The sequence below is a fragment of the Brachyhypopomus gauderio genome, chromosome 8 (genome assembly GCF_052324685.1).
Source record: "Brachyhypopomus gauderio isolate BG-103 chromosome 8, BGAUD_0.2, whole genome shotgun sequence".
Taxonomy (NCBI): Eukaryota; Metazoa; Chordata; class Actinopteri; order Gymnotiformes; family Hypopomidae; genus Brachyhypopomus; species Brachyhypopomus gauderio.
This window is the reverse complement of record NC_135218.1, coordinates 18,588,418-18,614,478: the sequence shown is the minus strand read 5'-3', so window position 1 is coordinate 18,614,478 and position 26,061 is coordinate 18,588,418. Positions and strand designations below refer to the sequence as shown.

The 26,061-nt window shown below is 45.0% G+C and overlaps 2 protein-coding genes across 3 annotated transcripts in view; both read right to left on the bottom strand.

Moving 5' to 3' along the window:
- Positions 1–1,161: 1,161 nt before the first annotated feature.
- On the bottom strand, positions 1,162–23,022 carry kdm4aa (lysine (K)-specific demethylase 4A, genome duplicate a). Of its 2 annotated transcripts, none has more exons than XM_077015144.1 (21): positions 22,867–23,022; positions 21,556–21,706; positions 21,009–21,184; positions 20,680–20,794; positions 20,246–20,439; positions 19,990–20,039; positions 19,764–19,867; positions 19,484–19,621; positions 16,513–18,665; positions 14,471–16,028; positions 14,292–14,382; positions 13,986–14,167; positions 12,341–12,536; positions 8,186–8,262; positions 7,538–7,593; positions 7,301–7,409; positions 6,797–6,985; positions 4,839–5,009; positions 3,855–3,974; positions 2,929–3,021; positions 1,162–2,547 (listed from the first exon to the last, which is right to left on the bottom strand). In XM_077015144.1, the coding sequence occupies exons 2-21, from the start codon at positions 21,691–21,693 to the stop codon at positions 2,410–2,412; spliced, it is 6,048 nt and encodes a 2,015-aa protein (XP_076871259.1). In that variant the 5' UTR covers positions 21,694–21,706; positions 22,867–23,022; the 3' UTR covers positions 1,162–2,409. The 2 variants fall into 2 exon arrangements, with proteins under 2 accessions (XP_076871259.1, XP_076871258.1); XM_077015143.1 differs by lacking the exon at positions 22,867–23,022 and adding an exon at positions 21,795–21,811.
- A 1,908-nt stretch (positions 23,023–24,930) lies between these two features.
- LOC143521799 (receptor-type tyrosine-protein phosphatase F-like) overlaps positions 24,931–26,061 on the bottom strand; it is a 105,977-nt gene continuing 104,846 nt past the window's right edge. The window contains 1 exon segment of the mRNA XM_077015142.1: positions 24,931–26,061. This exon segment is cut by the window's right edge and continues 532 nt beyond it. The gene's annotated coding sequence lies outside the window, so the exon portion shown is untranslated.

The following is a 26,061-nucleotide window of genomic DNA, read 5'->3' as shown; positions in this document are numbered from 1 at the left end:
AGACACCAAAGTTCAGTAACACGAGTGCAGTACTGACCTTTCTCTTCACTGACATTTAGCCCTTCAGAACTGACCACAGGTTCTGATCTGCATCTCTGAGATGTGGAGTTAAGTATTGTGCCTGTGAAGGGGTCATGAATGCATGTGTGGATTTACTGAACTGCTCTGTTACTGTTTGAGTGAGTTATATAGTTCTGTGGCATGTTTTGAGTGACGGAGAGGATTTTGCTGACATGAATTTTACAAGCTGTGTTAGTTTCGCAGGTTGTTTGAACCCATTCCCAGTGTTCTGCATATTGGGCAACATAGTAGCTTGGTGGTTAGCACGTTTGCCTCTCAGCACTGGGGTCTGTGTTATCAATGCTTGTACTTGTATGTGCTATGGGGATGTTTTGCGTGCTCACAGACTTTTGTCCTGTTGTGAGAATAATCTGTGATCATATTTCTTGTCTGCTCCTAATGTTTATCTCTCTATGTTTTTCCCCCCAATCTGTAAATGGTGGCGCTCTCTTGATGCAGCGGCCACTCAGGGATCTCGTTGCTTTACACTGTGGCCCCAGGGGAACTGAATATCCCACTCATGTGATCAATAAAGTTTATTCAGTTCAGTTCAGTTGTCTGAGTGTGTGTGCTTGTGTGCCCAGTGGTGAGTCTAGACTAGACTAGAGTCTGTCCTCTCTCCCCTTCCTGCACCCCATTCAGTCCCCCAGGGGGTGTGGTCCCAGTAGAGGGGACGCTGTGTGTGATTGGCTGCCACTTCTCACTGGTGTGTGTTGGTCATGTAAGACTTGTACGTGTTAAAACTGTAAAGTGACCTTGAGTATCTTGAAAGGCGCTACATAAGTTGAACATTCATTCATTCATCATATTGTAATGGTGCATGGTGAATGTGGTTTTAGCTCGCTGTAAAAGGCCAGACTAAAGTATCAGACACCAACCATACTTCCCAAATTCACTCGCTGGTTCTCTGCTGCTTTTGGACAGTGGCAGAAAGTCACACCTGCTTTCAGCCAAAAAACCCACTAATTCACGACCAGTGTGGTGTTGTCCATTTAGGGACACACACAACATACCATACTGTACAAAATGCACTGCTTGAAAAACAGAACAAAAAAAACAACAGACACACAAACAGCTGTAAAAACACTCAGAGGCACAAAGTAAGCCCACATCTGTTTTTAATGACACGCTGGAAATCACACGAGTGTAGACATTTCTTTAAGAAAGGCCTCAATAGCATTACATAAACTACATCCAACTCTCACAGTATATGAACATTAAAACACGTATTATAAAATAATGCAATCAAATAGGCTTCTTAATAACAATTTAAAAATCCTTTTATAAGTCATTTCTTTGTGAAGTGGTGATAGAGGTCTCTTCCTGCGGAGCTTAAAGCGGGACTAAAGTCACACCTCTCATCATAGGCAGGCAAAAAGGTTTCAACCTGGGTGTCTAACCTCCGCACCTGTGTCTCTTTCTGGGGGTGAGTGTGGGCCTGGGATATGAAAAGGTATTAAAAGTTCATCTGGGAAGTGCAAACATAGCTTATATTAAAGCATAATAATAGATGTGGTAAGACTGCAATAGCAGTGAGTGATTCTCTTGAATAAAGAAAGTGCTGGGCTGAGCAGGACGGGCCCGTGAGGCGGGACACACTAACGACAGAGGCACTCCGTGGCGTCGCCCAGCAACCTGGGCTCTACATCAACCTCTCCGTCAACAAGGGGCATGCCCCGCCCACTTCCCAGAGGGGACGGGGCTCACACTACTATATTGCGAAGGCTACGGTCATAAAGCACCATCTAATAAATAGGCTGGTTAAAAAAAAAAGAGACAAAACAAAACTACAGAAATGTAAAATGCTAAATTTATTATGTTCCAAATAATCTACAATAATCAGGAATGCAAATGTACAATATGATGACAGTGAGGATCATATTATTATCGTGGTGATGTCTCCTCTAGTCTGTTAAACACGGGCAGAAACAGCACCCTGAACACGAGGAAAATAATTTAATGCAATGTGAAAACAGGATATATTTCCTGTAATGGAGATACAAAAACTAAGCCAAACTCCCTGCGCTTAATGCCTTCCAGGTACGGTTTACCAGAAACTATTGATGCAGGTGTCTTGTGCTCCAGGGGATTGGTAGGGGTGTGTCTGTATCTCTATAAAGATGCCTTCAGACAGAACATGGCCAACATATCAGAGATCAGAGAGATGGTAATATTAATACACCAATTAAACGCATGTTTAAAAAAATAAAAAGTAAAAACAGGTCTTATAGAGGTCCACACAGACTCAGAACAGTCCACTCCAAGAAATAATATTTCTTCATGTTTCTTCATGGGACATTTTCCCTGGACTGTGTGTGTGTGAGGCGGGTGTCCCTGCTGGTGTGTGGGCTACTCCATGATGGCCCTGTAGATGACGGGCTCGATGTAGTCTCCTCTGTACTTGGGGTTGATCACACGCTGCCTCTTACTCAACTGCTCCTTCTTCTCCCCAAACATCCCGTCGAATCGCATGTCGGACGCCTTAGACTGGGACAAAAACACCAGACAAGACTGAGCAGAAAAGCGTGTGGGGGAGGGGGTGTGTCTGTGTGTGAGGGTCTGCGTGTGGTGGGTCTGTGTGTGGAGGAGGGGGTGTGTTTGTGAGGGTCTGCGTGTGGTGGGTCTGTGTGTGGGGGAGGGGGTGTGTGAGGGTCTGCGTGTGGTGGGTCTGCGTGTGGGGGAGGGGGTGTGTGTGTGAGGGTCTGTGTGTGGTGGGTCTGCGTGTGGGTCTGTGTCTGGTAGGTCTGCGTGTGATGGGTCTGCGTGTGGTGGGTCTGTGTGTGGGGGAGGGGGTGTGTTTGTGAGGGTCTGCGTGTGTGGGTCTGTGTCTGCGTGTGATGGGTCTGCGTGTGGTGGGTCTGGACTCACCAGTCTGGATTTCACGCGCTTGGGCAGCTCCTCGTCCAGCGTGTAGACGTCGTCTCTCTTGGCCGTCAGCTGGGAGCCATCTTCAAACTCCACCTGTAAGACGCGGCGGGAGCAACACACACACGCACACACACACAAGACTTTGCTGTGGTGTAGCTACATTTTATTACAGTTATTCTCCGTCGCTTTGGTGTAATTTGCATATCAGAACTGAATTTCTCATATTGACATCACATCTGAAGCCCTGTGTGAGCCTCGTTCAGTCTCCCACATACAGTAATGCGTACATTTGCACTACAGAAATGTGCAGAGTTGTGTGTGTTTTCATTCAGTGTCCTCAACATTCACATAGAAACCTGTGAGACATAAGTAAGTGAAGGCGTTTAGCTGCTAATCCACCGTGTGCTGTGATGATTCAGAAAATGCACCAAAGTGACTGAAACAGACTAATAAATCTGGGGGTGGTTGTGGAATTTACACATAAGAGAAGAACACATTACAGTGAAATACACCCACGCACTTACATAACCATAGCTGCAGTATCGCTTCCTGCACACAACCACACATACGGCACACAAGTCACCTGACAGCCGTGTGAAATACTGCATAACTGAACTGAGTCTCTGACGTAACTAACTGCAAAATAATCGGATCTAGCGTCTGCTAATTGTGCCGCCTCAATTTGAACTTTAATGAGTTGGTGTACTGTGCCCTTTGTGTGTGTGTGTTAGTCCTGAAGATAACGTGTGTGTCTTTGGCAGTCTGCTCTCAGGCCAGAGGAGAGAGGGACAGTAGGACACAATGCGTTTGCTCATCCACAGAGAGGACACGTGCGCACGAGGCCAGATCAGATGAACCTGCAGGCGGCTGCGTCAGACACTCGGGTGAGTGTAGGTGTGGTGGCAGGACTGCACCTGTCATCTTACCTGATACATCTGGATGACGTGAGACGCTACAAACTTTGCTCCATAGATGAGGCCGTCGGTCCATCGTACCTGGACCACGTCCCCTGGGGGTGGAGGACCCAGCTGGCTACACTCACGACTCTGCACGCAGGTGGGAACCACATGGTACGGTAAAAAAAATGTAACCAAAACCTACACTATATTCTAACACACACATGTGCACACACACACACACACGCACACGCACACGCACACACACGCGCACACACACACGTGAGCACGCTGATGAACTCTCTCATGTCTGTTGGAGTTTTTAATTGCAATTCTGGATTGCAATAATGATGTAGATTAACATCAACATGCTGCAGCCATAACTGCGTATAATCCTGCAGTGTTAACAGAGCCCTGCTTCACTGCTCACATGCCCCGATACTAGGATGCTGGGACACTAGGACGCTGGGAGGCTGGGACACTAGGAGGCTGGGATGATAGGACGCTGGGACACTAGGAGGCTGGGACACTAGGACACTGGGAGGCTGGGACACTAGGACACTGGGAGGCTGGGACACTAGGACACTAGGAGGCTGGGACACTAGGACGCTGGGACACTAGGACGCTGGGATGATAGGAGGCTGGGATGATAGGACAATAGGACACTAGAATGCCGGGACACTAGGATGCTGGGACACTGGGACATTAGGAGGCTGGGACACTAGGACGCTGGGATGATAGGAGGCTGGGACACTAGGACATTAGGAGGCTGGGACACTAGGACGCTGGGATGATAGGACAATAGGACACTAGAATGCCGGGACACTAGGAGGCTGGGACACTAGGAGGCTGGGACACTAGGACGCTGGGACACTAGGACGCTGGGATGATAGGACAATAGGACACTAGAATGCCAGGACACTGGTACCCTAGGACGCTGGGACACTAGGTGCTACTGTGTGGATTAAGTGGAACGGTAGATTAGACAGAATGTGTGAATGTAGGGGCTCATACCACAATGTCCTCAGGGAAGAGGTTATCACTGAAGGAGCCGTCGTCAAAGTTGACCTCGTAAAATGTCTCCTTGGAGAGCTGGACCACATCACACTGGTAGTAGCGTCCGTTCCTGTGTTTGCAGATCACCTTCTGGCCCACACTCAAGTCCCTCATGGTCTCCTTATTCCGCTGAGAGAGACAGACAGAGGAGACACAGAGACATACAGAAAGACAGAGAGAGAAAAAGACAGACAGGCAGGCAGAGAGAAAGACAGAGACAAAGACAGAGGGAGAGACAGAGAGAAACAGAAAGAGAGAGACATACAAAGACAGCGAGAGAGAACAGAGACAAAGACAGAGACAGTGGTCACATTTCCTCTGAGAGGCTTTCGCTGTGTTCATATCACATTACCCTGAGTAAGCCGAGACTACAGAGGACACGCTGGATTGCACAGTAAGATGAGTCCACACACACACACACACACACACACACACACACACACACACACACACACACACACACACACACACACACAAACTGAACGTCAACAAACACCAACATTCACCAGCCAAAAGGAGGAGTGCAGGTGACACACACACACACACACACACACTCCGTAGCCCCAGCACACGGGCCTGTCCCTGCTTGCTAGGCACAGCGGAGCAGACACACTTCTGAACTCTACACACACAGCCACGGCTCCACCACCTGACGGAGGTCAACCAGAGGTCATTATGCATGACAACACTCCTCGACGGGCTGATGCTGCTGTACTCCATGTCTACAGTTTTAGTTCAGTCATGGAAATGTTTTTGTTGTTCTGCAGTTTGTACACTAGGATATACTGCACTGTAGACTACTGCACTGTAGACCACTGCACTGTAGACTACTGCACTGTAGACCACTGCACTGTAGACTACTGCACTGTAGACTACTGCGCTGTAGACTACTGCGCTGTAGACTACTGCACTGTAGACTACTGCACTGTAGACTACTGCGCTGTAGACTACTGCACTGTAGACTACTGCACTGTAGACTACTGCACTGTAGACCACTGCACTGTAGACTACTGCACTGTAGACCACTGCACTGTAGACTACTGCACTGTAGACTACTGCGCTGTAGACTACTGCACTGTAGACTACTGCACTGTAGACTACTGCACTGTAGACTACTGCAGACTCTTCTTAAGACATTAAGACATGAGCTATCACACACCAGTGTCATGTCTCGCAGCAGTAAGGCCTGGTCTGGTCCAACGGTGAACAACCCCAAAGGACTGAGTCAGAAGTGCAGGCCCATATTTAACCCTCAAACACTCACTAGTTCGCCACACCACAATATACAGTACAATAGCCCTCATTTACACTCCTACATACTATATTAATATGTGATATATTAATCAACACCGCTCTAAACACAGCGGTGTCTCTGTGGGAGACGACTTTGACGTGCACACATCGTCCTTCAAGCTGCTGCATGCACGACAAGCAAGCAGCAGCTCCGCCTCCCTTAGGAAGCTTCCTGATTGGTCAGTGCAGCAGAACTACTGAGAAATGTTGATCTGTTCGTTACACAAGCCCACGGCAGTTGAAGAGACAAAATCTCCCCCCCCCCCCTTAACTACTGCAGCTACCGTTGTGACTGATGTGACATCTTATCAAAACCACTGCAGGAGTTGTGCAATACTGCTGGGGTGTCTGAGGGACGTGTGAGCAGGCTGTATACGCAGGTGGAGGCCGTGTGAGGAGGTGGAGGCCGTGTGAGGAGGTGGAGGCCGTGTGAGGAGGTGGAGGCCGTGTGTGGAGGTGGAGGCCGTGTGTGGAGGCCATGTATGTAGGTGGAGGCCGTGTGTAACGAGGCCGTGTATGCGGGTGGTGTATGTAGGTGGAGGCCGTGTGTAACGAGGCCGTGTATGCGGGTGGAGGCCATGTGTAAGGAAGCCGTGTATGCGGGTGGTGTTCTCCCAGCGTACCTCCGACTGCGCGGGTCCTTTGTGGCGACAGCAGGTGACGTAGACGACGAAAGGCCAGTGGTCAGGGTGCATGAGCACGCCGGCAGCCTGGGCACAGGTGGGGTGGTAGGAGGTGGGGCAGCGGCCGTGCGAGCACTGCACACAACAGCCCCACGTCTTCTTCATCCGCCTCTTGCAGTAGTAACATTTCTGCACAATACACAACAGCAGTGACACGCTCGCTGGAGCATGGGGGTGGGGGTGTGGTTGGTGGTGTGCATGCTACCTCTCCACAAAAAACAGAGCGCATGTGCAGCCAAGCAGTGAAGCAACGGCCCCACCCCGACACACGAACAAGTGATTACACAAAAACGAGTGCTAACACAACCATACAACTATAAACCACACAAACCACACACACCCAATAAACCACACACAAGCGAAGCAAAATGTTCCTTCCTCTCTACACCACACCCACAGGAAGGGCACAGAAGGCTGAGACGGCGTTTATGAATGTTGGTTTACCAGTTTGAACCTCTGTAAGGGAATACCACTCAGGTCTACAGGAGATCTCTCTGTGATGTTCACGAAACGAGCCTCCAAGATGGCCACTGCACACAGCACATGCACCCACCTGAAACACACACACACACACACACACACACACTTCTGTAAGTATGGCTCACAGAACTAAGATGCTGAATTAATCGTTTTCAGTCGTTGTATGCTGCACTGCTGCCCCCTGGTGGACCCATGACTCACTTGCCATTGTTGGCTCTGTGTAAGGCACCACCTCTTAATGAGCACAGACAACAACTCTGTAAAACAAAACAACACCGTTATATGAGGCACCTGCTCTTCTTACTAATGACGCCATCACAACTGGAGTGACGTGAGAGATATGAACATAACTGCGGGGTTCATAACGTGAGAGATGATCTCAGCATAACCAGGGTATCTGCACATTTTTAAATCTCAAATTCAATGACTTTTAAGACCTTTTTAATACCTCTCACAAGAAAAAATAATACTATTACCGGGGATGCAGGTGTGTTCCACATCGTTGACGGGGGGGAGGGGGGGGGTGGCGGCGAACGAGAATTGTTGACCGGGGGGGTGGGGGGGTGGGGGTGTTGGCGAACGAAAATTGTTGACGTTGTTGAGGCCGTATACTCCAATGCTAGGAATCTAGCACTAGGACCCTGGAGCGGTTATTATCTGCACTAGCGCTAGATTCGGCAAAGTTCACATCGCGCCAGAACAACTGAACAACACACACTTATAATAATTTAATGCCTCCCCTCATAAAATTCCAGACATTTTAAGACATTTTTAGGCCTTGAATATGGAAAACTAAATTTAAGACATTTTAAGACTTTTTAAGGACCCGCGGGTACCCTGATAACTGACCTCAGCCGAAGCCCTCGCCGTACAACGGGCACATCTCCAGTCTTTGGTAACTCTCTCAGGTGCCACACCATAGCAGCCTAGCAACACACACACACACACACACACACACACACACACACACACACACACACACACACACACACACACACACGCACACGCACGCTGCTATAAACGTCCAGGTTTTTGTGTGCATGCTCATCCTGTCCTTGGTGGAGTGTGATGTGAGGAGTATGGTGTTGGAGTGTGATATACTACACATGCATGCTAGCCTTATTTTATACAAAATACATGAAATAAACAACACTGAAGAACCTATCAAATACAACAACCTACCTTCAAATACAACAATTTATATATCAAATACAACAACCTACCTTCAAATACAAAAATTTATATATCAAATGCAACAACCTACCTTCAAATACAACAATTTATATATCAAGTGCAACAACCTACCTTCAAATACAACAATTTATATATCAAATACAACAACCTACCTTCAAATACACCAATTTATATATCAAATACAACCTAGCTTCAAATACAACCTAACTTCAAATACAACAACCTACCTTCAAATACAACCTAATTTCAAATACAACAACCTACCTTCAAATACAACAACCTACCTTCAAATACAACTTACCTTCAAATACAACAATTTATATATCAAATACAACAACCTACCTTCAAATACAACCTAACTTCAAATACAACAACCTACCTTAAAATACAACAACATACCTTCAAATACAACCTAACTTCAAATACAACAACCTACCTTCAAATACAACCTACCTTCAAATACAACAACCTACCTTCAAATACAACTTACCTTCAAATACAACAATTTATATATCAAATACAACAACCTACCTTCAAATACAACAATTTATATATCAAATACAACAACCTACCTTCAAATACAACAACCTACCTTCAAATACAACCTAACTTCAAATACAACAACATATCTATCAAATACAACAACCTACCTTCAAATACAACCTAACTTCAAATACAACAACCTACCTTCAAATACAACCTAACTTCAAATACAACATACCTTCAAATACAACCTAACTTCAAATACAACAACCTACCTTCAAATACAAACTAACTTCAAATACAACATACCTTCAAATACAACCTAACTTCAAATACAACAACCTAACTTCAAATACAACAACATACCTTCAAATACAACAACCTACCTTCAAATACAACTTACCTTCAAATACAACAATTTATATATCAAATACAACAACCTACCTTCAAATACAACAATTTATATATCAAATACAACAACCTACCTACAAATACAACAACCTACCTTCAAATACAACAACCTACCTTCAAATACAATTTATATATCAAATACAACAACCTACCTTCAAATACAACAACCTACCTTCAAATACAACAACCTAACTTCAAATACAACAACCTAACTTCAAATACAACATATTTATCAAATACAACAACCTACCTTCAAATACAACAACCTACCTTCAAATACAACCTAACTTCAAATACAACAACATACCTTCAAATACAACCTAACTTCAAATACAACAACATACCTTCAAATACAACCTACTTTCATATACAACAACCTACCATCAAGTACAAGAACCTACCTATCAAATACAACATTCCAAAAACACGTTCTGAATTCCCTAACTTCACCGGATCTTTAAGCGATTGCTATTAAGCACTCATACTTGTAAATGCTCATACTGACACTTTCAAATGTTCACACTTTTGAACTCATGTACTCATAGTAGCCACTGGGGAAGAGCACTGGTGGTACTCACTGGTGTGTACTCGCAACTTACCTTCAAATACAACAATTTATATATCAAATACAACAACCTACCTTCAAATACAACCTAACTTCAAATACAACAACCTACCTTAAAATACAACAACATACCTTCAAATACAACCTAACTTCAAATACAACAACCTACCTTCAAATACAACAACCTACCTTCAAATACAACTTACCTTCAAATACAACAATTTATATATCAAACACAACAACCTACCTTCAAATACAACAATTTATATATCAAATACAACAACCTACCTTCAAATACAACCTAACTTCAAATACAACAACATATCTATTAAATACAACAACCTACCTTCAAATACAACCTAACTTCAAATACAACAACCTACCTTCAAATACAACCTAACTTCAAATACAACATACCTTCAAATACAACCTAACTTCAAATACAACAACCTACCTTCAAATACAAACTAACTTCAAATACAACATACCTTCAAATACAACCTAACTTCAAATACAACAACCTAACTTCAAATACAACATACCTTCAAATACAACAACCTACCTTCAAATACAACTTACCTTCAAATACAACAATTTATATATCAAATACAACAACCTACCTTCAAATACAACAATTTATATATCAAATACAACAACCTACCTACAAATACAACAACCTACCTTCAAATACAACAACCTACCTTCAAATACAATTTATATATCAAATACAACAACCTACCTTCAAATACAACAACCTACCTTCAAATACAACAACCTAACTTCAAATACAACATATTTATCAAATACAACAACCTACCTTCAAATACAACAACCTACCTTCAAATACAACCTAACTTCAAATACAACAACCTACCTTCAAATACAACCTAACTTCAAATACAACAACATACCTTCAAATACAACCTAACTTCAAATACAACAACATACCTTCAAATACAACCTACTTTCATATACAACAACCTACCATCAAGTACAAGAACCTACCTATCAAATACAACATTCCAAAAACACGTTCTGAATTCCCTAACTTCACCGGATCTTTAAGCGATTGCTATTAAGCACTCATACTTGTAAATGCTCATACTGACACTTTCAAATGTTCACACTTTTGAACTCATGTACTCATAGTAGCCACTGGGGAAGAGCACTGGTGGTACTCACTGGTGTGTACTCGCAACTTACCTTCAAATACAACAATTTATATATCAAATACAACAACCTACCTTCAAATACAACCTAACTTCAAATACAACAACCTACCTTAAAATACAACAACATACCTTCAAATACAACCTAACTTCAAATACAACAACCTACCTTCAAATACAACAACCTACCTTCAAATACAACTTACCTTCAAATACAACAATTTATATATCAAACACAACAACCTACCTTCAAATACAACAATTTATATATCAAATACAACAACCTACCTTCAAATACAACCTAACTTCAAATACAACAACATATCTATTAAATACAACAACCTACCTTCAAATACAACCTAACTTCAAATACAACAACCTACCTTCAAATACAACCTAACTTCAAATACAACATACCTTCAAATACAACCTAACTTCAAATACAACAACCTACCTTCAAATACAAACTAACTTCAAATACAACATACCTTCAAATACAACCTAACTTCAAATACAACAACCTAACTTCAAATACAACATACCTTCAAATACAACAACCTACCTTCAAATACAACTTACCTTCAAATACAACAATTTATATATCAAATACAACAACCTACCTTCAAATACAACAATTTATATATCAAATACAACAACCTACCTACAAATACAACAACCTACCTTCAAATACAACAACCTACCTTCAAATACAATTTATATATCAAATACAACAACCTACCTTCAAATACAACAACCTACCTTCAAATACAACAACCTAACTTCAAATACAACATATTTATCAAATACAACAACCTACCTTCAAATACAACAACCTACCTTCAAATACAACCTAACTTCAAATACAACAACCTACCTTCAAATACAACCTAACTTCAAATACAACAACATACCTTCAAATACAACCTAACTTCAAATACAACAACATACCTTCAAATACAACCTACTTTCATATACAACAACCTACCATCAAGTACAAGAACCTACCTATCAAATACAACATTCCAAAAACACGTTCTGAATTCCCTAACTTCACCGGATCTTTAAGCGATTGCTATTAAGCACTCATACTTGTAAATGCTCATACTGACACTTTCAAATGTTCACACTTTTGAACTCATGTACTCATAGTAGCCACTGGGGGAGAGCACTGGTGGTACTCACTGGTGTGTACTCGCACACAGCACTGGGCACAGCTGACCAGCAGGGCGGTGCCGTCCTGCTCCAGGTGAGGTGTGGACAGGTGGTGGTCTGTGCTGTCCTCTGTTGTGGTGCTGAAACACACCTCTGGGATAAGTGGCCTCGTCCGCACCTGACCCCCCACCTGGACCAGAGCTGACTCACTGTCGCCACCTTCAGACTGGACAGAGTGTGTGTGCATGGATTAGAATTTAAGAGGTTTTAGGAAAGATATCATTAGGTCTCATACATTTAATTATTCTTTAAATTGCTCTTGAACATTTTTAGAAGTCCCCCAAGAGCACAAAGAGTGACCTTTTAGGTATTGATCTAAATCTAAAGGAGAGGAACATTTACTGGTACTTTTCATGACATGTAACTTCAGGTCATTAGACTACAATCACTGAAATAAACACATGGAGTGATATGAAATTACCTTAAACACCTCTTGCCAAAGCAATTATGCAGGTGACCTGATTAAAGACCTGATTAAAGACCTTATTAAGGGGACGTGCAGGGGACGTCTGAGGACTATGCTGCCCGTCATAAGAGCACATACTGCTATCACGTTCCACTGGGCAGTGGAGATGTCAAACCACTCAACGTTGACTTGTACCACAATGGGCAACGCTGCTGTGAGCCATTGTCAATGTATTCAGACACAAAATGTCTTTGAACCAATAATGATTTATCTATTTTTGGGGAGGATCAACATAAGTCGTGCAAAAAATGTAACTAGCAATACTAGAAGAAGGGTGGAACTCAACGTGCTAAGCTAACAGCCGTCTACATGACAAATATGTCAGTTTGTTAGAGAGTGAAATGTCTTTCTGTAGTCCCTACCGTGTGTGTGTAATTGGAGAAAGGTATTTCTGTACAGTGCAAGTGTAATGAGAGACCTCCGCAGGTCATGGCGTGTTCTACAGAGACGAAGATTTTATATCACCTGTGGTGGAGCAATACTGCCCACTCCACCCAGTCTATCACAATATGAGAGGTTGGAGCAGGAATGACTGGGCGTGGCTACTGTTACCCACACACACGTCTGTCAAATTAGGCAGCACAACCTTACGTGACCTGCAGCCCTGTGTAAACCCAAGAACTCTGAAGTCAAAAAGATACAGTTAGCTAAATAAATAGCGGCTAACATCAGCTAACAGCAGGATGAGTGTTCAGCCTCATCCGCTTTGACCTGAAACTCATAATTACAGATGTAGGAAAGGGCTTCTGCTCATAAAATTAAATCAGTGTGCGGTTTATCTAACAGCTAGTCTATGAACAAATGAAGTTATATTTACATAGTGTCTTTCAATATACCCAAGGTCACTTTACAATGAACTTACATGAACAATTAACTATTTAGTAGACAGGTATACACGGGCCGTCATTCACACACACCAGGAGAGTTTGTGTGGACAGCCAGATTACCAAACCTTCATGTGTTTGACACCAGACCCCAGTGTTGAGAGGCAAACGTGATAACCACCAAGCCACCGTGTTGCCAGACCTCTACAAACTCTACAACTACAACTCTCCTGCACAGGCGAGTGGCTCCTTACCAGACCAGCCTTCTCACACACACACACACACACACACACACACACACACACACACACACACACACACACACCCGCTGATAGGCCTGGAAGAGCATGCAGATGGCACAGTAGGGTGAGTGGAGCCCCATCTCTCTGTTGTACTCTCTCTCGAGCTCTTCACTGTAAGGCCGGTTCTGCCACAGCTGGGTCAGAGGTCTGGCCCAGGATTCACCCTCTAACCCGTCATCATCAATCAGAGCCTGGTCCTGGAGTTCTGTACCACACACACACATACGAGCACACAGTTAATCCACAGCAGCATTATACCATCAAATCAGGCTCACGCTTGGATTAAAGAGATGAATATAAAGATATCAGATCCTCAAACAGGTGCTCACCCTCATCACTGATGCTGTCCTTCATCAGCGGATGGTGTCTGGGCAGCTTCACCAGGCTGTTCACAGCATCTTCACACTCCTCTTCTGCCCCCTGCTGGACAACAAAAACACTGTCACAACGCCACTATAGACAGCGTCCACGGAGACGAGAGCTGAGAGGAGACGGCGGGAGACGAGACCTGGCAGTCGCTGTGTGTCTCCGTGTCCGAGTCGCTGTCTCTCAGGTCCCTGCACTGCGGCTCTGGGTCACTGTAGTCTCCTTTGGCGTAGCTGTGGACGTGCAAGACCTCCGCCGGACTCAGAGTCCTCTGGAAGAGCCGCTGGGCTGAGTTCATGGAGTTGGCCTTCCGCTCTTCGCTGCCATCTGGTGGAGCGCATGTGCCACTGCTCTCCCTGGATTTGGGCTCAGTTTTAGGGCTGGTTTTGCAGGGCTTGGGTGTGATGTCACCACGATGCCTAGTGTTGTGGGCAGGTTTCGGTCTGAGGCTGAGGTCACTCACGTCGGGCTTTGTGGCGATGTCATTCGAATGAGTTTTAGCAGTGATTTTACTAGGCTTGTTGGTGAGTGTGCTACGCGGAGAAGTGACGTGACCAGTGAGACTGGGTTTGGTTTTGAGGTCACGGCACACTTTGTGTGGTAGAGATGTGGCATCGGTCAATCGAGAGATTACGTCGCTCGACTGAGATGTGATGTCAGTCGACTGAGATGTGATGTCACTTGGCAGAGAGGTGATGTCAACTGGACAACTTGGCTGAGGAATGACGTATGCTGGTTGAGAGGTGGTGTTAGTTGGCCGAGAGATGCTGTCACTCGGCCGATATGTGAGATCACACGGCTGATTTGTAACGTCACTCAGCTGAGTTGTAAGGTCGCTCGGCTGAGTGGAGACGTTACTCTGGAGACTGGTGAGGTCATTCTGGAGACTGGTGAGGTCACTCTGGAGACTGATGATGTCACTCTGGAGACTGGTGATGTCACTCTGGAGACTGGTGTTGTCACTCGGATGAATTATGATGCTACTAGGCTGAGCGATGATGTCACCCAGCTGATTGATGGTGTCATTTGGCTGAGTGATGATGTCACTCAACTGCGAGGTGATGTCACTCTGCTGAGAGAGGATGTCACTCTCCTGAGAGATGACATTAACAGGCTGGGACGAAGCACTTGACGCAGGTGTGCTATGGCTTGGCTTATCTGGAGTGTCACCAAGCTGCACAGGATCACTGGCTGCAGAGGGAGTAAGATCATTGCTCCATGAGGGCGGAGCGTCTATGTCAGGGATTGGTTGGGCATCTGGTGAAAAGGGAGGAGTCTCTGGATGGAGATGGCCTTTGTCTGCTCCCATGCTTCTGCCCAGCCGCCCGGCCTCTACCGCAGGGTCCAGCCGTCCGGTCTCTACCGCAGGGTCCAGCCGTCCGGTCTCTACCCCAGGGTCCAGCCGTCCGGTCTCTACCGCAGGGTCCAGCCGTCCGGTCTCTACCGCAGGGTCCAGCCGTCCGGTCTCTACCCCAGGGTCCAGCCGCCCGGTCTCTACCGCAGGGTCCAGCCGCCCGGTCTCTACCGCAGGGTCCAGCCGCCCCGTCTCAACAGCAGGGTCCAGCCGCCCGGCCTCTACCACAGGGTCCAGCTGGCTGAGTTTCGCCCTCTTCTGCTGCACCTGCTCCTTTGTAGAACCAGCACCGGAACCAACACTGGTTTCCCTGGGACGCTTAACCGCCATCTGCTGCTTACACTCTCTGTTGGCACACATGAGACCCATTAAAAACACTTACAGAGATTAGAACACTTAAACCCACTTAGAACAGAACACTTAAACCCATTCAGATTAGACCACTTAAATCCACTCAGAACATATTAGCACACAGTTAAACCCACTTAGAAAAGATTAGAACACTTAAACTCATTCAGAAAAGATTAGAGCACTTAAACCCACTTAGGGTACGTAATCCCATTTAGAATAGAATGATTAAAACAACTTAAATAATCAGAATGTTTAAAGACAAGTAGAAAATGAATTAAAGTACTCGAGGAGTGGTTTTTAGAATGCTTAAAAATGAAAAAAATTATAAAAGCGATTAACACACTTAAAAGACTAAAAAGATCGATTCAAGCACTTTTAATGGCTCTTAGCACAAGGGAGGAGTTAAAGAGAGGATTGGAACTCAGACAATGTGTGTGGTTGTGTGTGACCATGAGATGATGTTTGAATCTCAATCAGACCTTTTGTCCTGCATGGCAGGGCTGCTCATGTCTTCCTGGGTGGTGCTCTCTCCATCTCCTCCCTCTGTGGCCTGGATGCTCATGTCTTCCTGGGTGGTGCTCTCTCCATCTCCTCCCTCTGTGGCCTGGATGCTCATGTCTTCCTGGGTGGTGCTCTCTCCACCTCCTCCATCTGTGGCCTGGATGCTCATGTCTTCCTGGGTGGTGCTCTCTCCACCTCCTCCATCTGTGGCCTGGATGCTCATGTCTTCCTGGGTGGTGCTCTCTCCACCTCCTCCATCTGTGGCCTGCAGCTGTATTTCTCCTTTCTCTGATCCTATGGTTTCCGTTTCTATCCTATCTTCTTCTTCATCCTCTTCCGTGTCCACCTCTCCACCCTGTGCGTCTCTCTCCTCCACCTCTTGTCTCAGACACTCTCCTGCCTCCTCTGCCTCCATCTCTACCGCCATGTCTTCTTCACCCTCATATGGTTCGCTCTCCATCTCCCCCTTTTCAGGATACGTCTCATCTTCCTCTGCCTCTCTTGTCTGTGCGTCTATGGTCTCTCTGATGGTCTCTCTAGCTGCCTCTACGCTTTCCATCTCTGGTCTCTCCAAGTTGTCCATCTCCACTTCTCCTCCATGTCTCTTCTCTTTTTCGTCCCCAGTCTCTCCTTTGTCCATCTCAATGTCTCCACCCGCCTCCCCTTCTGTTCTGACCTCTGTGCTCTCCATCTCTCCCTTTTTGGTCTCTTTCTCTACTCTTTCTGCCTCAGCTATTACATTCTCTGTCTTTTCGCTCGGTCTCTCTCCATATCCTCTCTCCATCTCTCCTCTGTCTGTCTCATCTTTTTCTGTCTTCATATCAGTCTGTTCAGACTCCTGGTCTCGTGTGTGTGTGTCGGTGTTTCCTGAGTGTGTCTCTTCTCTGCAGGCCTGTGTGGGAGGCTCCGTCCTGGCTCCCTCCATCACTACTCTTCTTGTGTCCACATCTTTAGCCTCTGTGTCACCTTTCTCTTTCATCTCCTCTCTGTTTTCTTCCTCCTCTATCTCAGTCTGCATTTCCATCCTCTCATTCGCCTTTTCTGCCTCTCCACACTCTAAGCTTTCTGTCTCACTCTCTCTATCCTCTGTTGGTCTTCCATCTCTGTCTGCATTTGCTGTGTTCATCTGTGACTCTTCTGTCTCATTATCTGTCTTTTCTGTCTCTGTCCTTGCTCTCTCTACACCCTCTTGTTCAGCTGTTCTCTCTACACTCTCTCGTTTAGCTGTTCTCTCTACACCCTCTCGTTCGGCTGTTCTCTCTGTACCCTTTCGTTCGGCTGTTCTCTCTACACCCTCTCGTTCAGTTATTCTGTTGACACCTTCTTGTTCGGTTGTTTTCTTTATACCCTCTTGTTCAGCTGTTCTCTCTACACCCTCTTGTTCTGCTGTTCTATTGACACTCTCTTGTTCTGCTGTTTTCTTTACACCCTCTCGTTCGGCTGTTGTCTCTACACTCTCTCGTTCAGCTGTTGTCTCTACACTCTCTCGTTCAGCTGTTCTCTCTGTACCCTTTCGTTCGGCTGTTCTCTCTACACCCTCTCGTTCAGTTATTCTGTTGACACCCTCTTGTTCAGTTGTTTTCTTTATACCCTCTTGTTCTGCTGTTCTGTTGACACCTTCTCGTTCAGCTGTTCTCTCTACACCCTCTCGTTCAGCTGTTCTGTTGACACACTCTTGTTCAGCTGTTCTCTCTACACCCTCTCGTTCAGCTGTTCTCTCTACTCCCTCTCGTTCAGCTGTTCTCTTTACACCCTCTCGTTCAGCTGTTCTCTCTACACCCTCTTGTTCTGCTGTTCTGTTGACACCTTCTCGTTCAGCTGTTCTCTCTACACCCTCTCGTTCAGCTGTTCTCTTTACACCCTCTCGTTCAGCTGTTCTGTTGACACCTTCTCGTTCAGCTATTCTCTCTACACCCTCTCGCTCAGCTGCTCCCTTTGGTCTCTCCTCTGTCTGACTGACTGTGTCGGTCCAGTTACTGAGCTCTCCTCTCTCAGTGTCCTCCGGTGTGGCTTTGGAGTGATCGATGGGTGTGTTGTCCTTCCCTGCCTTCCACAGCTTGTATCGTTCTGGTTGGAACTTGCGCACAAAAATATCCATGGAGATCTTCACCATGTCCTTACGACAGGAGCACTGTGGGAGGACAGAAGGAACACAAAGCTTCAGACACCATTCAACAACAGGGCTTACATCACAACCACTCTAATGAGAACAATACACTCAATTCACTACTCTAATGATAACAAGACACTCAATTCACTACTCTAATGAGAACAAGACACTCAATTCACTACTCTAATGATAACAAGACACTCAATTCACCACTCTAATGATAACAATACACTCAATTCACCACTCTAATGAGAACAATACACGCAATACACCACTCTAATGATAACAATACACTCAATTCACCACTCTAATGAGAACAATACACGCAATACACCACTCTAATGAGAACAATACACTCAATACACCACTGTAATGATAACAATAACTCAATTCACCATTCTAATGTGCTGGGTAGAGAGATAACTGGAGTTTGTTTGTCAACACTCTAATAGATAACTGGGGTTTGTTTGTCAACACTCTAATACAGGTATCACCAAATGGCGGACCGCGGTCCGGATCCGGACCCGAACGCCGTCCTGTCCGGACCCAATCACATTCCTGATTAACTGGATACGGACCCAAATGCCAAAAAAATTTTAACGGGAGACTATATTTTAAACCGGAGAATTTATTTTCAGACGAGTGTTACTTTCACCACCCATTTGAGTGTTACGTTCGCCACCCCCCCCCCCCCCCCCCCCACCCCCCCGCTCAACAACTTTCGTTCGCCACCGTGGACCCAGACCTAAGGTCTGAGCTATCTGCCAAAAATGGACCGCGGAAAGATTTAATTGCTTACCCCTGCTCTAATAGATAACTGGGGTTTGTAAAGCACGTACCAATGTGGCTTGCTTGCCATAGTCGATCCAGCGCTGGGTGGCAAAGTTTGTGGATTCTGCGCAGTTGAAGCCATGGTTGAAGCCAGCATGATAGGCAAAGGGGAAGGTCACCATGAACTCACCTGCTTCCTGTATGACCTGACAAGGCACAGACATTGTATTTATATTTATGTATGTTAATATTGTATTTCAGAATATTATCAAACACTTTGTATATGTGAATATTGTAAATCAGTTTAACAAATGCAGCTAAATGAATGCAGCAACATGGCCGACTAACCTTCTGGAGAGGAATGCCATACTTCCTCAAGATCGACGGAGAAATCAAAGTCATTTTGTGCCGTAAGAAAGCCTCACAGCTTTGGGCACTTCCAGGAAAAAATCCTGGACACAATCACAATTTATAATTTATAAACAAAAAATTCCAGGTAAGCAACTGTAGTGTACTTTAGAAAGAATAAAATACGTAGATATAAAAACCAAAGGCATTGGTCATTCATTCTGACCTTTAGCAAGGCGTTCCAATCTCTTCCCGTGTTCCGGAGGCACAACATACCTGTACAGGAGGTGGTAGTCCTGATTAGAAGCTTTAAGTCATTCACATAAACAGTACTCACAAAAAGTACTCACAAAAAGTACTGTTACAGAAATACTACGGTTGTTCTGGACCTCATATCAAAAGGCATGAATAGGTGAGGTGAATGTTTGGGGAGTATGAGAACTCGGGCTCTCCAAAGTGGGCGACCCCCCATACACACACACCAGGACTTGGGCTCTCCGAAGTGCAGGTAGTTGATGCTGTAGAGGTCCATGTCCTCCGTGTGCCATGCAAACGTGGTCTTCCACATGCCAAAGTAGAGAGAGGGTGTGTTCACCCCTTTGATCTTAATTCCGCTCTCTTTTTCCACCACGTCCAGGATGGTGTTCAGACGGCCGATGTTCCACTCACACACATCCTGCACACAGATGGAATCCTGCGCCTCAACACACATACCACACTGATCGAATCCAACCCCAGTTCCCCTATGGGTTAAATAACTACCATATAGACACCAATGGTTATCAGAAAATATTATGTTATTATAAAATGTTTATTATATATAATAAAATTATAATGAAATTTGTCAACTGAAAAAAGTTACCAAAGACAAATGCACTGAGACATATTAATAATGGTGAAAAGGTCAGACACTGACCGAATCATAGAGAGTTCCACTGATGTCTGCACCATACAGTGGAGGGTTGAAGGTCAGATTCTTCCAGTACTTTCTCTCCAGTTCTTCAAATTCCACATATCTGGGGTTGCAGAACCTGAAATGTGAGAGCCAGCAAACAGACTGTTACAGAAAGAAGTTTTCTTAAGCTTTCTCACTCCACAGTAAAGTGGACAGGTTATGGCAGGTGTCATCTACCTTCTCCATTAGGTAACTACATGTTACCTACAGACCTGTCAGGACCATTCACAGGTGAAGTACAGTGATTGTGCAGAATCCTGTGTGATGTTTAGGAGTCGTCTGACACTCACTTGTCTGTGTTGGCGGTCCGCCGAAATTCCCGCACGCTCATGGGTTTTTTCTGGATGTTGTACTGTGTGAAAAGCCCAGATTCTCCCGTGACCACCTGCTGTATCGGTGCAGGAATTACCAGGTCATCGATGTCATCATAAGTGCGCCGGGCCTTCCAGTCTTTAGGAGGTATGACCTGCGTCAAGGAAAGAGACCTTGAACATGAACCTCCAACCACATGGTGCTCTGGCAATGCACTGGGGACCAAGCACTTTTAGCCATTTTTAACTACAAATTAGGAACAGATGAAAGTGTAGCAAAATGTAGTAAATGTTTCACAGCTGTTAACCACTAATTAAATTAATGTCTAAATGATAATCCTTCAGGTTAAGACATACCTGTGAGATTTATATGTAGTACTCTGGTTTGTTATTTGTTCGCCTTATTTCAATTCTAGCAGTGAAATTTAGGCCCTCGGGTGCTCTAAAACCTGTATTTTGATCTCATGAAGGGCTGGATGAATGAAAAAGGGAAATGAATGTTGTGTCTCCAGATCTCAGCCCCTACCTTAGCCATGCCTGCCCTGTGAGCCCCCTGGGACTCCATGTAGGTGATGTAGCGGCTGAAGTTTTTGAACTCTTCCTTGGTTGGATGGAAGATCATGATATTTGATCCAGGAGTCTGAGCTACAGAATCTGAGGCCATTCTGGTACTGGGACTGCACACACCAAATATGTGGACGTAAAAGAGAGTTTAAGTAAGTTTAAGTAGCCCAACAAAAAAAAAAAAGGAAAGTATAAACATACCACGGATGTGCTCTATTACAAAACATATCCTCAGGCTGTAAAAAACATACATAGAAATTATGCCTCTGGAAGAATGTGTCATTTTAACCTTTAAACACATTAGCTAATACAAAAGTTAATTCAAAACTTAACATCAAACTAAAACGGAACAAAATAATTAAACTATATATCACTTGACTTGTAGGTGATTGTAAAGCTCTGAACTAATTCATGTGAACTCTGCTACTTAGCTGAACCAGCTCAGTTGATAGATCTCTACATGCGGTTAAATGTACGCATATATAAGTTTCATCTTAACGTCGAGTTATTGTATGTTTCTGAAGTGTATCTGCAGTTAAACACAGGCAGCTAGCCAGACGGCTAACTAAGTAAACAAGACGCTCCAGCAAAGTGGGCAGCTATCTAAGTACAGCGGCTAGGCTAGCTAGCTGTTACAGAGAAGAGGAACGCTAACTGCGTTAATAACGCTGTCATTACGCTAATAACGCCGTCGTTACTCGAATAGTGCCGTGGTTACGCTAATAACGCCATGGTTACGTTAATAACGCCGTGGTTACGCGACAAGCTCTACGCTGTTTGCGCGCTGAGCCAGGACTATATCAGCGATAACTTTGTACTTCTGACGGGTACGTCCGTCAAAGCAGGGCCCAGTGTAGTTTAACTCCCGGGCTACACGCCACGGTTAGCGGACTGACTTCAACAACAAACTTTGAGTCGTGGAAGCAGATACGCTAACTGTAGCGCTAGATTAGTGGCTACGCTAAATGTTGTTAGCCAGCACGGTCCGTTTTTTCTACGCTCTAGGCGCGAAGGATTCGGCAGCGCGTCACGCGCAACGCACGCGACTGCGTTTCGAACTTGACGCGTGCAGCAGAACGCAGTCGCGCGGCGGCGTTGGCTTGGCGCGTGCAGCAGAACGCAGTCGCGCGGCAGCGTTAGCTTAGCAGTCAGGGTCCGCGACAGGCTAGCCAGCTAGCTAGCAAAACAGTGCAGTGCCTGCATTTCAAATACACTTGTGCTGCGGTGACAATCCATAAACTTTATCGAAGGGGAAAAGTGAAAACGGTCTTACGTGTGTTCAAAAACTAGTTGCAATCTGCTTTCTCCAAATTCTCAAAGAAACGTGGTAGTTATTGTAGGATTCACAACCGATAGAAAAGATTGTCCTCCATTATTCTGACACACCAACGCGCATGCGCACTGTGGAATTGTTTACAAAGATGGAAGGCGTTCCCCGCGCGCCGCGCCGTGGCGGTCCTGGCGAAGCACTCGCGACGCGCACGTGAAGCGCTCCGGTGTTCCAGCTGAGCCGCTTGCATGGCTTACATCGTTTCCTCTAAACATGTGCGGCAATAAACTTGTACATACAACTGCAGTGCTTCTTATTATTACGTGAAAATGAGATATAAATAAGAAACAGTGTAATTTCTCTGGAACAAGCCAGACCACACGAGGACATGAGGACACCGTGCGGACCGTCCCCAGGTCCCTTACACAGTCGTGGCGGTAACACATCACCGTATGACCCTGTTGCTCCAGCGTGGGTCATCTTCCTGGGACATTTCTGTAGGCAAAAACTACTTTAACGGGTCCCATTGCGTTGGGCAGTCCAGCTTTCGGTGCTGTATGTAAACGAATGCCGTTCCTCCACTCACTACAGTTCACATTTATACCGAGCACGGAGCCATGCCAGGTGTTCCTTACCTGTGGCGTCACACTCGCGTGTTCTGCGTATAATACACTGAGGTTTAGGTTTGCAGCAGCTTTTTAATTATTTGTAACGTCTCCCTGCCAAGATCATAGTACTAACATCACTGTTATGGCTATTATTACTACCAATAATTCTAAAACAGCTAAAGTCTGTCAAAAGTACAGATTGCATTGGTGAACTAGGGGACCAAAAGTTCTAATGTCAATTTCCATAATTCTGAGCCTGATCTCATGAGTCCTGCCCAAGATCACTAATTAAATAGAAAATAGTGCCACTGATTCAAGGTCATAGACTCTTTCAGGGAGACACCAATGTCCTTTTATAATTACACTGAATCTTAAAACCATGAAACACAATGTACAGATCAGGCTGGCTGCTCTGGTCTTATAACAAAGGGACAAAACCAGCCCAATTACTGCATGATCCTCTTTTCACCTACTATAGTACACTAGACTGAGATGACGGGTCTGAGTAGGACATAAACTCTCCAGGTACAGTACCCTGCAGTACCTGAGCAGTAGCACTGGACACATGGACACACACACACACACACACACGGGGACACACAGACCCACACGGAAACACACAGACACATACAGACACACATGGACACACACATGCACACGGACACACACACCTCTCTCTGTGCTGGGTGGTCTGGATAAGAAGCAGCAGGATAACTGGCAAGCACACACACACACATACACACACACACACACACACACACACACACACGGAAACACACAGACACACATGGACACACACATGCACACGGATATACACACGGACACGTACATGGACACACACACACCTCTCTCTGTGCTGGGTGGTCTGGATAAGAAGCAGCAGGATAACTGGCAAGCATACACACACACACACACACACACACACACACACACACACATTGGAGGACTACTCACCATCTGTTTCCCTGGCAACAGCAGGAAGTGTGTGTGTGTGAGTGTATACATGGTGGATGTCAAACACGTATGTACATTGGAAGGAGTGTGTCAGTGTGTGTATTGATACTTCAGAGGGAATTTTGTATATGTGTGTCTTGGCATGGTTGGATGTGGTCGGGTTTGTGTGTGCTGAAAGCATTTGTGTGTGTATATATATATGTATTAGAAGTATTTGGATGTGTGTTTGAATTGGAAGTGTCTGGTGAGTATGTTTGTGTTGGAAGTGTGTGTGTTTGTGTTGGAAGGGCCTCTGTGTGCATGAGTATATGTCTGAGAACTGTGTGTGCATTGTAAGGTTGTTTAAATGTGTTGTGTTTGTTATGTAAGGTTCTACTGTATGTGTAAATATGTGCGTGTTTGTATTGCATGGTTCTGTGTGTAAAAGTGTGTATGGGTGTTGGGGGATGCACACAGTTCCCTCCAGTAACACTGTGACAGAAGATCACGTCAGTAATATACAGAACCCAGTTATTAAACTTTATTGACATCAATGTTTTTTGGAACATGTGTTCTTTCTCTTTTTTATTTTTCTTTTTATTAACAAATAGAAAACAGAGTGCATGTACAACAGGTCAAACCCTCTTACATTTTGGTGAGAACACAAAGTGATATGAGTCATTAGCCCTGGTCCCATGTGTCTGAGCCCATGTTACACCATGTTGTTTGAACCCATGTGGGGGAGACGCCTGCTATGGAGACCTTCCTATGTCCACTACTGCTTCTGTGTCATGGAGGAGGAGTCTGTCTCTCTGAACCACAGTGAGATATGATCGGAATGACTGATACCGAGCCATAAGGAACTATACAGAACCATATGGACTTAGAGCTTTTCCTTACAGACGGGCATTCCCTCTTCAACCAGTTCTACTCGGGCACGGAGGTCAGTTGAGCGAGTTTCATCTTTTGAAATGAATCTAGGAGAAGAGACTGATCGCTGGGCATCACTCCGCTCAGGCAATTCAGCGACCAGACACTGCACACGCAGGCCGGCGGCCGGCTGGCCTGACCCCAGCCCGGGAGATCAGAGGCTACAGTGAGACAGCATGCGAGCTTGCCCTCACTGTGTTAACACGCTTGTTTTGTTGAAAGAAAGGTTCCGGGAAAAAAGAAGATCACAGTTTACAGCTATTTTGAAGTTCAGAATCTGTACAGGGCATTATTCTCAGATCTCAGACGTGAGGATTTACTATCGGTTTGGTCAGTCCTCCTGTAACCATGGCTGCATGCCGTTTGATCTTTTTTAACATTGATGATTGTTCTGGGGGATCAGGAGGTGAACTGATGTACTCGAGATGCTTCTGCCATCTCTGACTAGGAGCACATCGTCAAAATGAGCAGAAAGATGAATAGAGTAGCGATGTGAAGCAGTGCTTATAACCAGTGCTTATAACCAGTGCTTATAACCAGTGCTCATTACCAGTACATTACATAGGTCACGTTAAAATACATGCCCCTGTGCTAAACATAAGAGACCATAGGATAATAAAATAGATCAGAAACTAATATCAATGTATATATAAAAAAAAAAACCAAAGAGACCCCTTATAGATAAAATAACCAGCAAAAATGACAAAAATACAAGGTTTAAGGTACA